This window comes from Medicago sativa, chromosome 8 (assembly GCF_051527215.1).
Source record: "Medicago sativa cultivar Bolivia chromosome 8, Bolivia_mono, whole genome shotgun sequence".
Taxonomy (NCBI): Eukaryota; Viridiplantae; Streptophyta; class Magnoliopsida; order Fabales; family Fabaceae; genus Medicago; species Medicago sativa.
This window is the reverse complement of record NC_140756.1, coordinates 91,239,221-91,256,854: the sequence shown is the minus strand read 5'-3', so window position 1 is coordinate 91,256,854 and position 17,634 is coordinate 91,239,221. Positions and strand designations below refer to the sequence as shown.

Genomic DNA, 17,634 nt, shown 5'->3' with positions numbered 1-17,634 from the left:
ATTTTATGCAAAACAACTTATTTTAAAAAAACAGCTTATTTTAAAAAACAACTTATTTAAAACAGTTTATTTTAAACAACGGCTTATTCAAAACAGTTTATTATAAAAAGAACTTATTTTATGCAATAAGCTGGTTCATGTCACACATTTAGTAGAATCAGAATGATCAAAAATCAATGTAAATTTACATTATGTAACACACTTCACTTACTCACTTAGTACTAGTGCTACATTCTTTTACTTATACTAGAAAAGAGACCCGTGCTTTCGCACGGGTCACGTTACATTGTGATATCTATATAAAAAAAATTGATTGTTAATATTATCGAATGTTTAAAAATATTAAATAGAAATTATCAATATTAATATAAAGTTCCTGTTAAATATTTTTCTTTTGTATATACAAAAATTTGTTAAATAGTTGAATCGTGCAATTTGTGGATTTAATTTGCATAAATGAGAAAGTCGATATGATAAAATTTGGAAAACACATGATTATTTTCATAATATCAAAATTAATGCAGTGTTTCTATTCAATAAATTTTTATTTTATATGAAAATTCATGACTATTTTCAAAATATAAACATTAATGTTATGTTTCTATTAAATAACATTTTATTTTATATACAAAACACTGTTCAATATTTTCTTTGCACCCGTTGCAGATTTTATGTGTTTATATATGTATAAACAAATTTTTATATACATATATGAGAAAGTGGAATGATAAAAAATTGAAAACTTATCCTTCAAAAAATAAATTCAAAACTTATGACTATTTTCAAAATATCAACACCAATGTAGTGTTTCTATAAATAAATTTTTATTTTATTTTAAAAATATCATTAAATATTTGCAATGCACTCGTTGAAGATTTTATGTGTTTAGATCTACAGAAAAAAAAAAACTTTTATATACCACTATGTAATAGTTGATATGATAAATATTGACAATCACTGATAACTTTATTATTTTTGCATACTAAAAACTTATGGATGAGTCACATTTTTTGAGATTTCTCCTTCCCTTGTATGCTTGTGGGATTTCTTCATCAGATCATCCTTTTTTTGCCTATTAAAAATTGAAATCATTTTTTATTTTAATTTGTTTTTTTTGTTTTTTTTTTGCAGGCCACATTGACTAAAATATTACTTGGACATTGAATGTTTCTTATATATTTATTATGTTACCCACCGTAAGCCTCGTTTAGAAGAATTTTCACATTTTGATTGTAAGGATTGAGATCGACATTAATTATGTTATATGATTTGCTAATGTAAACAAAATATATATGTAATGTTGGCTTTCCTGAGTTCATTTCGTTAATATTTTTGCTACTATCAAAATTATGGATCATGGAATAATTGTTAATTTATAATTAGCAAAAGATCCATTTAAATCAGTAAAGAGCGGTTCATGGTTTAAAAAAACTAACAATATATACTTAACATGGAAAAGTACTACATAGCTATACCTTTGTAGCTTGGCACTGGTGAACTTCAGATTCAGTAAGAAGACACAAATTTGTCTCAGAAAAAATTTCCGTTGCGCACTTTTAATTTCTCATATATACTACTATATATTGGTTGCGGTTACAATATTCTACAATTAGTTACATCCTTTATTTCCAGCAGTAGCAAGGTAGTCTCGAGTAGAAAAGAAATTAAAAGATGACACACTATGAAAAGATACAAAAAATGAGAAGAAAGCTAAGGCTTCTCGGTTGATTCCCTCTTTATTTTGTAAACTGCTTGGTTGTGCAGCCATTGATGCAAGCAACATTCTTTCCCGACCCTATTCTTTTATTTTCTCTTTCTGCGTTGCTTTCTTCCATCCCCCCTATGAATTAAATTGTTTTTCTCATCACAATCAACATAGCAGAAAAGAAAAGAGAAAAGAAAAAACAAATTTAAATTACCTTCAATGAAATTGATAATTAGTTGATTGTTTTTTTCTTTAGAAGGAACACCAGCTGAAAAAGAACAAAAAATAAACTGATCCAAGTTTGCTTCAGGGACATAGAGAATTGAATTAACTCCAACATGGAATCACATACTTTGTGTTATTTATAGATGAGAAACCCAAATTAAAAGATGGGGAGGTAAAATTTTGGGGCCCTATGTATCCTTGATAATGTGAATCGGTGCATTGAAAAATATGGTTAATGGAATAGAAGTGGATGGGTAATTGTGTTTGCTTTGTCAAAGAATTAAATTGAAGCGGTTCTGATTTCCATGTGTACAACCTTAAACTGACTAAAATTCAAATTGGATTTTAAATGCAGGGGATAATTCGATGTGGGGGGTTTTAACAACCAGCAAGAGAAATTTGAATTTCAAATTGCACATGCTATAGGAGGGGAAAATTAGGGTATTGGGGATTATCATTAATTGAATAGAATTAGAGGGAAAAATTAGGGTTAGTGATTAGCAAGACCTAATAAGCTTTTAGAGGGAAAAATTAGGGTTAGTGATTAGCAAGACCTAATTAGGGTTAGTGAAGCAATAATCTTTAACATAAAAATATCGAATAATAAATACATATGAATGTCAAATATTATATGGTCACTTTACGTTGGATTTTTACACATTTTGAAAACCTCTTTGTACGCTACATTTGAGTCGTATTGATGCAATCGTCATTTTCATCAATTAACTAAACTTTTTCTCGACGTAACTCTTGAGATTGCAACATATAGCTGACTATGAGAGAAAACCAGTTGAAAAAGATCAGGTTAGCAACATTGTAAAAGATCAATTGGAAAAGTAACACATGAATTCCGTTTGCAAAAGGTCGTCCATATATTATTATATTTCAAAATGATGCCTAATGTCATAATCATCCTTGTAATTGCCAACAAAAGTAAAAATTTGATTAAAATGCTGATTTAGTGTTAACGGAAGGGACCAAGTTGACAGTCCAAGTTGACACCATAAGTAAATTTCATTGTAGTCTTTTAGGTGAATCTAACGGTTCCTTTCAAAATAGAAGATGAGAGAGTCATAGTTCAGAATCTAACATAAGAGATTGAGAATAATTTATGGACTGCATAATACTATCGATTATATATACATTTATATATACCTGAAGGGCCATAAATAATATAATTATAATTTCAAGATCAAATTGAAGGTTACATCTTTTTAATTTATGTGATTTTTTTATTTAAGTTTATGTTGCATGATATGTGATCTTGTTCAATTAACTGTCTTAAATAATTCATGAGTTTGTTCAAATATTGGATGTACATACATATTACAGCTCTCTATTTTTGTAACCATAAATATTGCAGGGAATTTAAATACAATATTCAACAAACTGTCATGCTTATAAATAAGAACACGTTTTTCCCCATTTTGGTGCACCAATCCTCACGCCAACCCCTTCACGCACACAACAACTCTGACAGTATTACTTCCAGCTTCCACCAATCTTGAAAAGCATGTCCGGGCAACAAACGAAGGTGTTAGTGCATTTCCATAAATGTCCAGTATCATCAGTGAGGAATAATTCCTCCATATCCTTTGAATTGAAAGGAACGACTCCAAGAAATGATCATATGTGAAAGTCTACCTTTAAAATACCAAATATAATGGCTTTAGAATAATTTAAAGGTTCATTGAACAACATAATAGTTAGAAGTAAGCTATATTTAAAACAGGAAAAAAAACACAAAGACGTACCAGAAAACTCGAAAGTACATCATCTTTAGACAAAAACTTTGCAGTGTTGTATCGGAAGTAACCGACCTCATGTGAGTAAGGCATAGAAGGAGTTTGAAACACAAACTCCTTTGACATTTGTTCCGGAAACATGTAACAGTTCAATTTTATGCAGAACAGAGTGTCCGAAGATGGGTAGGTTGTCTCTTCACCATAACGATGTTTTATCTGAATAACAAAATTGCATGGATTTCAAAGTTACGACAGCACTGTGCTTCAGTCCATAGATTTCATTGAGATTGCCCCAGCCATGTGTAAAGCAGACTTGGCCATTTATTTTCTCAACTATCACTTCGATTTCATTGTACCTTGGGTCACTTAAGGTTGCAAAACGTCTCAACTCAGAACAGAGTGTCCAACAGCGGCGTTGGAAGAATAAGAGCATCCTGTTACAACCAATTTAACACGGGTTGTACGTTAGCCAATTCATTATATGGGGTACTTCAGATAAAGGTTTAATAAATACCGTTAGTTGGCACGAACAAATTTAACACAAATGTTAATTTCGATCACCTGTTTTGGATTGAAAAAACAACGAATGTTCTCCATTTTAGACGAATAAGCTCAAAATTTTCCTGGTCACCATCAATGGTGGACAACAAATCGACTTTTGCTGCAATAGGACAAACAATAATTTGACGAACTAAAAATGCATTTGTAACGATCGATTCAAGTCTGAAAATTGATTTGTAGAATCACTATATTTTTTGAAACGTAAAACGAAAAAAATTCAAAATATTAGATAGCAACTATTATAATAAAAGGTTCAATACATAACAAAGGCATGCTTGCAAACTATCAAACACAACCAAATATAATCTAACAGTAAATGTGAAACATATTTCGTCTATGTAGGTCTACCATACACCAACTACAAGTAAGTCTGTAAACTGTACAAATGGAGACTGTTATATATAAGAAGTATCATGAAATGTTTCGCCTACATCACATAGGAAGATGTTTAAATCAAGATCTATTCAAATAATGAATATGAAGAACTTAAACACAATAGCAAACATCTATATGTACCGCATACACAGTTATAATATGCGTGTATTCTAAAATAAGTTTGAACACACGGTGCCTCATACATAGAAACCATCTATACTAATTATATCACGTTAAAAAAACAACACATTAATCAGATTCAGCCTTGTCCATCTCAAACGTAATTACGGCAACAACAAAACAGGAATATACAAACCAACTGATAATAATACATACTGTAACTGAATGCATAATTCACGCAATGTAACAATATTCAAATGAATTGATCATGATGAATTATACAATCTCAGACAGATTGTGCAGGGCGAAACTTTACTTGTCAAGCTATGCAATGCCTTCGCTGTCTCTGCTTTGATATCGAAACCGATCTCAGACTCCATGTTCATGTTCATGTTGGCAGGAGCTTATAACAACAAAAAGGAAACTGATTCTGCTAGTGACACTCATGGCAATGTTTGAACAACTTAAGTGGTATTTCTAAGTCTATGTGGGAAATAGCAACAGTATTAATTACCTATATGGGAACCAAAAGACTATCATTGATAAAATAACATCAAGTTTAAAGAAAGGGGCTGATGTTTGTAATTACTTATTCTTTATTTGCTATATGATTCAAGAGTAACCAAAGGACTAACAAATAGTAGTCTATATTTACTATAAAATTCTAATAGAAGAAACAATGAAAAGATTGTCACCAAAACATAACACTACCAATTCTTATATCCAACTCATTAGTATACACCAGAATCAACGCCATTAAGAAAATCATACACATATGAAATGCTCACTTACATTGGAGATAATGAATTCCATATGATACGTGCGCAACTTCACCATATTTTTTCGCATAGACACTTAATACTCATCTTCAATATTCATTGGCATTCAAAATCACAACAATAAATAACCATTAGAATATTTTTTGATTAAAAAATACACTTAATTAGAACCAAATTAATTAGGAACCAAACAACTTAGGTCCTTTGCAAAAGTAAACACCATACACTAACACTAACTACAAACATGACTCATGGTTAAGCAAATTGGCATTACAAAGCATATAAAATGAAATAATTATTTGTTCAATTAGTATGGAGATTGAATCTTGCACTTAAGCATTTCTATAAATTCATAGAACCTCACTCAAACCCTTTACATCATTCTCACTCAAACCTCCTCTCCCAATGTGCTGTTTTCATTTCCCTTAAGATCCTCTATTTTCTTATTCTCCCTTGACTTCATCTCTCTTCTTTTGTTTTGTATATTATTTGTTCTTTGTGTAGATCTGCCATTTCAAAACATCGTGGCACAATGTTCCATACTAAAACTGCAGTTGCTGGAAAATGCATCAAGAAGGACACTAAAAGAAAGATGGTATTTTCCACATTTTACTATTTAGCTGCAAAAAGAGTGCAAATAGATAATGCACTATAGAAGAAATCCAAATACCACTTAATGCATCCCTTAGAGTTACTCGTATTACATAATAAGGAAGAAGAAGATAACTTGCGCAGCAAGTTACCTAGTTAGCTTAGGGTTTAGCTTCAATACTCTACAGCATGTATAGCTTTCTTATTGTATGCTCTCGTATACATATAAATAAGTGTGTAACCAACTATTATGATCAATGAAAATCACTTTATTCATTCAATAGTTTTAGTTTCATGATATGGTATCAGTTTCTCTCTCCTTAGAGAGTTTGTTACGATCCATTTTCTGATTCCTAACCGTTTCCGCCATTGAAGCTTGAAGCTCAAGCTTTCTCTTTTCTTCTTTTCTTCTCTATTTTCACTCTGATTCGTCTCTGTTTTGCACGAATCTTCTTGTTCTTGATCTCATTTTCTTCATTTAGATTTCTTTCTTCTCTTTCTGTGCGTGATTCGTTGCAATTTTTCTCCTTTTCATTTCTCGTTTTTGCATTGATTCGCCATGGTTCGCAATCAACAAGCTAGTCAAGATACTGAATCTCCCTATTACGTTCATCCGAGTGAAGGACCTCACTCTGTGTTGATTTCTCCTAAATTTGACGGTTCCAATTATCTTGCATGGAGCCGGTCAATTCAACGTGCTCTTGGTGCTAAGAACAAACTTGCATTCATCAATGGAACTCTTCCTGTTCCTGATGATGATGATCTCAACAAAAACGCATGGGAACGTTGTAATCATCTCGTTCAATCATGGCTTATAGCCTCTGTTTCTGATTCCATTGCTCAAACGGTTGTTTTCCATGACACTGCTTTTGAAGTTTGGCAAGATCTCAAGGAACGTTTTTCCAAAGTTGATCGTATTCGAATTGCCAATCTTCGTTCCTCCATTAACAACCTTAGACAAGGATCAAAGTCTGTTTTGGAATACTTCACTGAATTGAAAGCTTTATGGGAAGAGTTGCATTCTCATCGTCCTTTTCTCAGTTGCACTTGCCCTGTTCAATGTAGTTGTGCTGCAATGCGTGCTAACAAGAATTACAGAGTGGAGGATCAGATCATTCAGTTCCTCACTGGACTCAATGATCAGTTTTCAGTTGTGAAAACTCAAGTTCTTTTACTTGATCCTTTACCATCTTTGAACAAGGTTTTCTCTTTAGTTGTTCAAGAAGAGAGTAACAATGTGTTGATTCCTTCTCTTCCTTCTATTGAAGATGGTTCTGCTTTGATTAATGCATCAGATGCAAGAAGACCTCAAGGTCGTGGTAGAGGCTCTTTCAATAAGCCTTCTTCCAGATATTGCACTTTCTGCAATAGATACAATCACACAATTGAGTTTTGTTACCAAAAACATGGTTTCCCTAACAAAAATCAAGCTCCTGCTCAATCTCAGGCAAATGTTGCTTCAGCAGAGACCTCTGATGCTAGTAATGCTTCTGGTGGTACTGGTTTGGCTCAGGATAAGATTGATCAACTTGTGTTATTGCTTCAACAAGCAAATTTGTTTGCCTCAGCTCCCAATCCTTCTCCTGGCCCTACCACCAATCATATAAGTGCCTCTCCTCAAATTCATTCCAGTCACATTGCTTCCACTTCTTCTGCAGGTATATTCAATGTCAATTCCTGCTCTTTACCTAATACTTCACTTTGGTTACTTGATTCAGGTGCTAATGAACACATTTGCACCACATTGTCTCTTTTTGATTCCATTTACACCATTAAACCTGTTTATGTCACTTTACCTAATGGTTCCAATGTTACTCTTACTCAAGCTGGCACTATTATTTTCAGTCCTCAGTTTTATCTCACAAATGTATTATATTCTCCCACTTTTACTTTAAACCTTATCTCTGTAGCTAAAGTGTGTCATACTTTATCTTGTGTGTTTCATTTCTCTGCTAATCAATGCATTATACAGGACAAGAAATCCCTGAAGATGATTGGTTTGGCTAGTCAACATGATGGCCTCTACAAATTTCACAGTTCCAGTTTATCTTCTGTTTCTTCTATTTCTAGTACAATAAATGCACCTAGTGCATCTGTTTCTTCAATTTCTTGTAATTCAAGTCATTGTATTCCTGTTAAAGCCCTTTGGCATTTTAGATTGGGACATTTATCTCATCAAAGAATGGATAAAATGTCATCTTTGTATCCCTCTATTACTAATGATAATAAAGCAACATGTGATATTTGTCACTTTGCAAAACAAAAGCACATTCCTTTTACTCCTAGTATGTCTCATGCTTCTTGCAATTTTGAACTATTACATCTTGATATATGGGGTCCTCTATCAGTTTCTTCCATACATGGTCATAAATATTTTTTAACTATTGTTGATGATCATAGTAGGTTTTTGTGGATCATTTTACTGAAATCCAAATCAGAAGTTTCTCATCATGTCAAGTCTTTTATAACCATGATCCAAAACCACTTTCATGTTACCCCTAAATTTGTGAGAACTGATAATGGTCCTGAATTCATGATTAATGATTTCTATGCTTCTCATGGCATCTTACACCAAAAGTCTTGTGTTGAAACTCCTCAGCAAAATGCTAGAGTTGAGAGAAAACATCAACATATTCTTAATGTTGGGAGGGCACTCCTTTTTCAATCCAAATTACCATCTTCATACTGGTCTTATGCTGTTCTTTATGCTGTTTTCCTCATTAATAGAATCACTACTCCTGTTCTTCAGCATAAATCTCCTTTTCAAATTTTATACAATCAATTACCTGATATTTCATCTTTCAAAGTGTTTGGTTGTTTATGTTTTGCTTCATCTCTACATGCACATAGAACTAAGCTTCAGTCTAGAGCCAGAAAATCCATCTTTCTAGGCTACACATCAGGTTATAAAGGTTTTACTTTGTTAGACATACACTCTAGGGAAGTGTTTGTGTCAAGACATGTCATTTTCCATGAACATATCCTTCCCTACCCTACCAATCCAGACTCTATTACTTCCCAATGGGAATATTTTTCTTCTACTCCTAGTAAACCTATTTCCACATTACCAGATGTTGTTCCCATCCCTCCTCCCATTATTGATGACCCTCCTCTTTCTTTTCATGACACTTCTGATATTCCTTCACCTACCCCATCTGAGTCTGTTCCACTTAGAAAATCAACCAGAAATTTAACCACTCCCTCTTATCTTCAAGATTATGTGTGTAATAATATTCATGCATCTTCTTATCATATTTCTAACTATGTTTCTCATCATAATCTGTCTAACCAACACTCTTCTTTCATTTTTTCCATACATTCAAATCCTGAACCTACATCTTTTACTGAGGCAAACAAATTTGAGTGTTGGAGACAAGCTATGCAAGTTGAGCTTTCAGCCCTTGAGTCAACTGGTACTTGGAAGTTGGTTGATTTACCAGAGCATGTGAAACCTATTGGTTGCAGATGGATATATAGGGTTAAATATCATGCAGATGGGTCCATTGAAAGATATAAGGCAAGATTGGTTGCTAAGGGATATAACCAGATTGAAGGGCTTGACTTCTTTGATACATACTCACCAGTGGCTAAAATGACAACAGTTAGATTGGTTCTTGCTCTTGCCTCTATTCATTCTTGGCATTTGCATCAACTTGATGTCAACAATGCCTTTCTTCATGGTGAATTGCAAGAGGATGTTTACATGACATTACCTCCTGGTGTTTCATCCTCTAAACCAAATCAAGTATGCAAGCTACTTAAATCCCTTTATGGCCTCAAACAGGCAAGCAGAAAATGGTATGAGAAGTTGACTTCTGTCTTGCTTCAAGAACATTATATTCAGGCCACATCTGACCATTCTTTATTCATTAAGCAAACTGCATCATCTTTTACTGTGTTACTAGTATATGTTGATGATATCATACTAGCTGGAGACACTTTATCAGAATTTGATCATATCAAATCCATACTGCATGCTTCATTCAAAATCAAGGATTTAGGTCAACTTAAATATTTTCTTGGCCTTGAAGTTGCTCACTCTAAGCTTGGTATTTCATTGTGTCAAAGAAAATACTGCTTAGACCTTTTATCTGATTCAGGCTCCATTGGTTCTAAACCTGTTTCCACTCCATCAGATCCCTCCATCAAACTTCACAATGATGCTTCCCCTCCTTATGAAGATATTTCTTCCTACAGAAGATTGGTGGGCAGGCTTCTGTATCTCACTACTACAAGACCTGATATCACTTTTGTTACACAGCAACTGAGCCAATTTCTTTCTAAACCTACTCAGACTCATTATCAAGCTGCTCTCAGAGTTCTCAAGTATCTTAAGGGTTGTCCTGGCAAGGGTCTTCATTTTCCCAGAAGTTCTTCCTTATATTTGCAAGGCTTCTCTGATGCTGACTGGGCAGGCTGTATTGAGTCCAGAAGATCCATTAGTGGACAATGCTTCTTCCTTGGCAATTCATTAATTTCCTGGAGAACAAAGAAGCAATTGACTGTATTTAGATCTTCTTCTGAGGCTGAGTATAGGGCATTGGCTTCAGCCACTTGTGAACTTCAGTGGCTCCTCTATTTACTCAGAGATTTACATGTTCAATGTACCAAGCTTCCTGTGTTGTTTTGTGACAACCAAAGTGCTTTACACATAGCAGCCAATCCAGTTTTCCATGAGAGAACTAAACATTTGGACATTGATTGCCACATAGTCAGGGAAAAACTTCATGCAGGAATTCTGAAGCTTCTTCCTGTCTCTTCCCAAGATCAGTTGGCTGATTTCTTTACTAAACCTCTCCTTCCTCAACCTTTTGCTACATTACTGTCCAAGCTGGGTTTGATTGACATTTATCAACCTCCAGCTTGTGGGGGGCTATTACATAATAAGGAAGAAGAAGATAACTTGCGCAACAAGTTACCTAGTTAGCTTAGGGTTTAGCTTCAATACTCTACAGCATGTATAGCTTTCTTATTGTATGCTCTCGTATACATATAAATAAGTGTGTAACCAACTATTATGATCAATGAAAATCACTTTATTCATTCAATAGTTTTAGTTTCATGATAACTCGAAACTAAAGTCATTCAAATGAAAACTGTTTACTGACAAATGAAAGAAGAAAAGAAAATTTAGCTAAAACATGAACAAACAACACATTTGATTCTTCCATTTGCTTTGTGGGATTACAATAAAATATAAATCAAATCAACAAATTTGGAGAATGATTTGTGCAATATTTACAGGATCAGGAAAAAAAATGTAATTACCTGATTAGAAGACAAATCGAAATTGAAGCAGAAGTCCCAAAATGATGAGTTAATTTCAAAACCCTCGATTTGTAATCGTAAGTGTGTGTCACACTCAAAAACGCCGGCTTAGCTCTCGTCGATTTCGCACAACCAGTACAACAAAACCTTCAATATCTCCTTCCTATGATTTTTTCCTTACCCCTAAAAAACTTGTGGCGGAGGGTTACAACTGAAGAATGGTGAGAAAATGAGAGAGAGAGAGAGAGAGAGAGAGAAGATGAACAGAGAGAAGGTATAGATTGATTTTGTTTTCTTAAATGAGGAGGATTTGTGGGAAAAGGAAAGAGAAGCCGAGATTTTTTTTTCCCTTTGAAATGAACAAATAACGATGGTTTGGAAGAAAAAAGAGGCTGTTTTGTTTCCCCATATGCGCGTGAATCAATTTTCAAGGAGTGAGAATTGATCAACGGCTGATATGCTAACTCCACTAATTACAATAATCTAACGATCTGGATAGATTGGAGCCAAAAAAGTAGGTTTATGGGTTGGGAAATAATGTAAGAATGTTTGCTAGGATTAGATATAAAGGAAGTGATGATTTTCTATCTATAGTCTTAAGGTAACACTGTTTCATCCCTTTTACCGCACGAGCTTTGTTGTGGCCCATAAAGAGAGATGGAAAAAAAAGGAAAAGTATAAATATTGAAAACAAAAATGCTTGTTAGGTAGGAAACTCAACTCAGCTAGTCGTGTAATGGAATCAAATCAAATCAAATAGTAGTAAGTCGTTTTCTTTCTTGGATCTCTTCACCATAAAATTACAAAGCAATGCAATTAAAATGCTAGCCACGTAATAAAAAAAATTCAAAAAGAAAAAGTGAATTGCACAAACAATGATGATAAGATATCATGTAGTCGTAGTGAAATAATTCAAGGAACACATTTTTTTTATAAAATAAGTTGTTTTGTATAAAATAAGTTGTTTTGCATAAAATAAGTTGTTTTAAAATAAGTTGTTTTGAATAAGCTGTTTTTTTTAAGAAATAAGTTGTTTTTTCAAATAAGAAGTTTTGCATGAAATAAGCTGTTTTGAATAAGCTAAGTTGTTTTGAAGAAATAAGCTATTCTAGCTTTTAATTTTAATTTGTTATTTTTTTTAATAAAAGTGGTTTTATTCATTGGATAAAAAATATTTGTTTTGGTTCGGTTCGGTTTGGTTAATAGGTAAGCAAATGGTTAATCAAACCATAACTTTGGTTCAGTTTGGTTACTTTTAAACTTTAAACGGTTCAGTTCGGTTATTCCGAACCATTTGAACAATTTGGTTCGGTTCGGTTCGGTTCGGTTTTGATGGTTAACCGAACCATGCCCACCCCTAGGTCTACAGATGAAGCATTTTGGAGTGTTTGGAAGTAGAGCTATAATATTTGAATTGAATCCAGGCAAATCCAAACAGTTGTAAAAAATTTCAGCATAACTTTTACAATATCTTGAACAATCGCTCAAAATGTTTGATAGAAAAATGTTCCAAAACCACCGGGGCCTGGTGCATTATCTTGTTTAAATCCTATTTATTTTTCAATTTGTAAAAAACATGCTCACAAAACGTGTTGTTAAATTTAGTATGGGTGATTATAATACTATTTTTTTAGTTGTGAACCAAGCATCTTCGCGCTCAGTTGCAGAGAATTAGTCAAGAATTATGATTAAGTCATAAGAGATTCTTTACCGATGTCGTTGCTAAACCAACACACTTTAACATCCACTTTCATTCACTATGGCGTAAGTGGATGCTAGAGTGTGTTGGTAGCGACATCAGTTTTGATTAATGGTATCCCTATTACAGGGTCGGAATCTTAACAAAATTTTTTACAGGGGGAAAACCGGAACTCGCCCAAATTACAGGGGGTAAACACATATTAACCCTATTTGAAACTGTCATCATTTTTCTACTTTCAGTATCACCTTCCATATGAAATTCCTCAAACACTTCAAAATATCTCAGAGCAATGAAACTGACCATGAATAAAACTCAAATGTTGTAAATTAACATGCTTTTGAATCACTAATTGAACCTCCGAGCCATAAATAACAAAAAAAGCTTTCTGTGCAGATAGTTTCACCTTTATTCTGTCAGGTATTGGTAAAGGATAACTTGCTTTTGGATTCCCTTTGAAAGTTGGCACCCCCATGTAAATGAAAGGCAGAGAACCAATATTAAGTTCAACAGATTAACAATCTGAGCTAGTCTTGAATTTGAATTTGACATTGTTATTGGTCTACAGATGAAGCATTTTGGAGTGTTTGGAATTAGAGCTGTAATATTTGAATTGAATCCAGGCAAATCCAAACAGTTGTAAAAAATTTCAGCATAACTTTAACAACATCTTGAACAATCGCTCAAAATGTTGATAGAAAAGTGCTCCAAAACCATTAGGGCCTGGTGCATTATCTTTGTTTAAATCCTATCTATTTTTCATTTTGTAAAAATCATGCTCACAAAACGTGATGTTGTATTTAGTATGGGTCATTTTAATACTATTTTTTAGTTGTGAACCATGCATCTTTGCGCTCAGTCACAGAGAATTAGTCAAGAATTATGATTAAGTCATAAGAGATTCTTTACCGATGTCGTTGCTAAACCAACACACTCTAGCATCCACTTTGATTCAATATGGCGTAAGTAAATGCTAGAGTGTGTTGGTAGCGACATCAGTTTTGATTAATGGTATCCCTATTAATGTGTTTTCTATGGAAATGGGATTGTGTCAAGGTGATCCTTATCGGTTGCCGAGTTGATTTAGTTAGGATGAGCTGATAAGGGAGAGGCTTAGAAGTGGAGGTGGAGGTGGAGGGGCGGATGAGTTGGCTGAGGAGCATTGCGTTTTGCTTTCTAACATTGTTTTGCTACAAAAGGTGTTGGAGATTCTAATACTTGTGTCAGTTGTTGTAGTTTGGAGGAATTAGCTAAACATTTGTTATTGGTTTGTAAATATTTTGAAGGTATATATGGTATCTCGTTAGGAATTGGATATTTATTACATCGATTGACCCCTTCATTTATCATATCATTTTATTCAATTTAGTCAGACGAGAGGATTTTCAAAATATGTTTGGTCTTTGTTAAATTAATTCGGGTTTGCTTGTGTTTGAGTAATAAAAAAAAAAAGAAAGGAACAACAAAATATATAATCATAAGGAAGAAACAACTGCAACATTTGTTGGACAAAATTAAGCTCATTTCGTTTTGGTGGTTGAAAGAAAGAAAAAAAAAATGCAACTTTTGCTTTGCTTTGTTAGACAAAATATAAGCTCGTCCCATTGGTGTGTTTGAGTCTCGAAATGTAGCTTTTCTTTTTGTTTTGTTTGTGACGGATTAGTAACTACCCCCTTCGGTCCATATTAGATGACCTAGTTGACTTCGACACATGTACCAATGCATATGTTTTATTTTTGATATCTTCAATTCTCTACTAAAAAAATTATGAAATTTGAATATTTTAAAAATATTCATCGAGAAGAATCCAACAACATCTTACATGATATTATTTATCTTTGTGAATTAATAAAAAAATATGGTCTTAAATCAATAATGTAAATTGTCAAATATGTCATTTATTGAAGAACGGATGGATGAAGTATTTGTTAAACTTTTAGTCTGACCCACCTTATGATGAGTAGTAGAATGTCTTGTTCGTATATTTCGTTTTGTTGTAATTGTAAAAAAGGAAAAGATAATTAATACTTAGACAACAAATTAAAACGTCAATCATGAATTAAGGCAAAAAAGAGAGAGATGATTTAAGCAAGCAATAAATGAGTTATTAAACTCCTAAAAAAAAGGAGTTACTACTATTAATCAAATCAAATCAAATCAAATTCAAATCAAAACCGGGAAAGCGTAAAACGAGAAAGTAGAAGAATTCAGAAAAGTTAGTTAGGGTTTCGTCTCCGTCTCCGTCTCCCTCTCCCTCTCCGTCGCTTATTCCCAATTCAACACCATGAGTGGAATCGTCCCAGATATGTTCGCTGCCATGTTGAAATCTCTCGAGCACCTGAGAGTTTACCGTGCCATACAAAATAGGCGTCCGTCTGAGGACGTTGCGCCTGGATTTAAAGCATATAACTTTGTGGTCGCCAACGAAGAGGGTCGCTCCGATATGATTGATCGACTTGAACACAGAGTATACTGGCTTCTTACTACCATGGTCAAGGAGATTCTTGATCCGGAACCTGTTGGTGCTGATATTGTTGTTCCGGAACCTAGCTCTTCTTCGATTGGTGGTGGTGATGCTGGTAATGTTGTTCCCGCACCTTACTCTTCTTCGATTGGTGGTGGTGATGCTGATAATGTTGTTCCCGCACCTTACTCCAACGGCTCTCTGAGCGCTGCTGCTGTGATCATTGGATTGGGATTGTTGGTTCTGGCTTTGGCAGCCAATCGCCCTTACGAGGTAATTGATAATTGTTTCGGATCCTGGCTTTTGTTTTTTCTTGCTGTATGCTATGTTATAATATGATCTTTCGTTCTTTTTTGTAACATTTTCCCATGAAATGATTACAACAGGACTACCAGATGAATGAAGGAGGAAGTGCAACATGATGACTGATCTTTTATCTCAATCTCAAGGGATCATTTCAACATTCTTTTACATTCTTGATTGACTGTCAAGCATATACTAGTATTTGACTCCTGTCTGTAATAACTAATACAATATTAGTATTAGACCCTCTATATTAGCTACTAATGTTTTGCATTCTAAATTCTTAAAATTACAGGAAGTGTATAAACTAAAAGTGGATGAGAAACTCAAATTTTTATGCTGTGTATTTGTTAGAGAAATTAATCTGGCATTTTCATAGTCCCGTTTAAAAAATTCGGATTTAGAGTTGTGTCTGATGATGAAATTCAATCTTCATCCTCTAATTTTTCCGATTCTCGTATTTAGGTATGATAATGCTTATTTTGATGTCCTGTCTGAATTTCTCTAGCTATTGTGTTTGAAATGATCGATTATAGTTTGTTGTGATGCTTGTCCAAAGACAACTACTATCTACATTATTTGTATGTTTCTTGTTTAAACTTAAATAGCCTCCTTCACTTTTTCTCTTTAGACTCTCTATTTGGGTTATAGTTAACTTTGTTTAGTATATTTGAGAGTTTGGCTTGATGTTTGAATTCAAATTAGGTTACAATCATCTTTAAAGTTTTCAGGAGAAGTTCTTTAGTTGTTTAATTGTTTTGTTTAGGAAGATGATACTCAAAGCAGAGCTTGAGTGTCCTAATTGGCCTTAAGAATTAGGACAAAGCAGAGCTTGAGTGTTCTGCAGTTCTTTAATTGTTTTGTATAGGAAGATGGTACATACTAAAAGAGTTTTGGGACTGAAGAGAAACAAAGTGAGTTCTTTAAACGGAGTCGTCGGGTTATGGAGATCGGTATTTATAAGCTGAATTTGAAATCAGGTTGTGTTACTACTTTGCTTAAATTCAATGACCATAAGAATTCTCCTTGTCCTTCAAAGGAAAAGCTTCAAATTGCAACAGATCAAACTGTTTCAATGTTGCAGGACAATTACCCTAAAATGGTGGCAAAAAATGTAAGTTATTTCCACACCATCATATTGCTTTACTTGTTTTTTTGTTTTCTTTTTTATTGTTTAGGTTTATACTCATACATACACCCCGAACACGATACCGACACTTTCACGCAGATGCTGGTAATAGTTTATTGTTTAGGTTCTTACCTTTTTTTGGATGCTTTGGTGCTTATAGGAACTTACCTTTTTTTGGATGCTTTGGTGCTTATAGGAAAGAAATTGTTTTCCACTTCCACTCCTTTTCCTCACTGTTTTAACATCAATTATGATCTTAAGCTCAATATCTGCTCCAGAGCAGGGGCATATGTTGTACACTGCACTCTGCTATTGGCACAACTTGACGTGCAACTGATACCCTGATTTTTGGGCATCTTCTGTAATTGTGGATGGCCCTTCATTCATATTGCGGCTTATGTGACCTAGGATTTGTTGCCTTTTTTTTATTGCCTCATGTTGCAGCAGTTAGAAACCACGACCTATAGGTCCTTTTGTTCATTGGTAACCGCTGTTTACGGTCATTGCCGTCTCATTTTGTGCTACAAGTTGTGAAACAGAATCAGTCATTAGTCTGCCGCATGAAACATTGGTGGCTCTTGGTGCTGGGTGCGTGCGTGTAGAGAGCCTGGTGTATGAACGCATAGGGTCCATAGGATTTTTGCAAATAAGGATGTGGTCTGCAGGTGCA

At 34.0% G+C, this 17,634-nt stretch overlaps 1 protein-coding gene and 1 long non-coding RNA gene across 2 annotated transcripts; one reads left to right on the top strand and one right to left on the bottom strand.

Annotated features, from left to right (window-relative positions):
* Positions 1-3,194: 3,194 nt before the first annotated feature.
* LOC146903219 (uncharacterized) lies at positions 3,195-11,741 on the bottom strand. The gene is made up of 5 exons (XR_015021490.1): positions 11,370-11,741; positions 5,524-5,597; positions 4,237-4,336; positions 3,685-4,109; positions 3,195-3,574 (listed from the first exon to the last, which is right to left on the bottom strand). It is a non-coding gene; the product is annotated as an uncharacterized LOC146903219 (long non-coding RNA).
* A 3,388-nt stretch (positions 11,742-15,129) lies between these two features.
* Positions 15,130-16,115, top strand: LOC146903218 (uncharacterized). The gene is made up of 2 exons (XM_085732697.1): positions 15,130-15,805; positions 15,919-16,115. The coding sequence occupies exons 1-2, from the start codon at positions 15,353-15,355 to the stop codon at positions 15,952-15,954; spliced, it is 489 nt and encodes a 162-aa protein (XP_085588823.1). The 5' UTR covers positions 15,130-15,352; the 3' UTR covers positions 15,955-16,115.
* Positions 16,116-17,634: the final 1,519 nt, after the last annotated feature.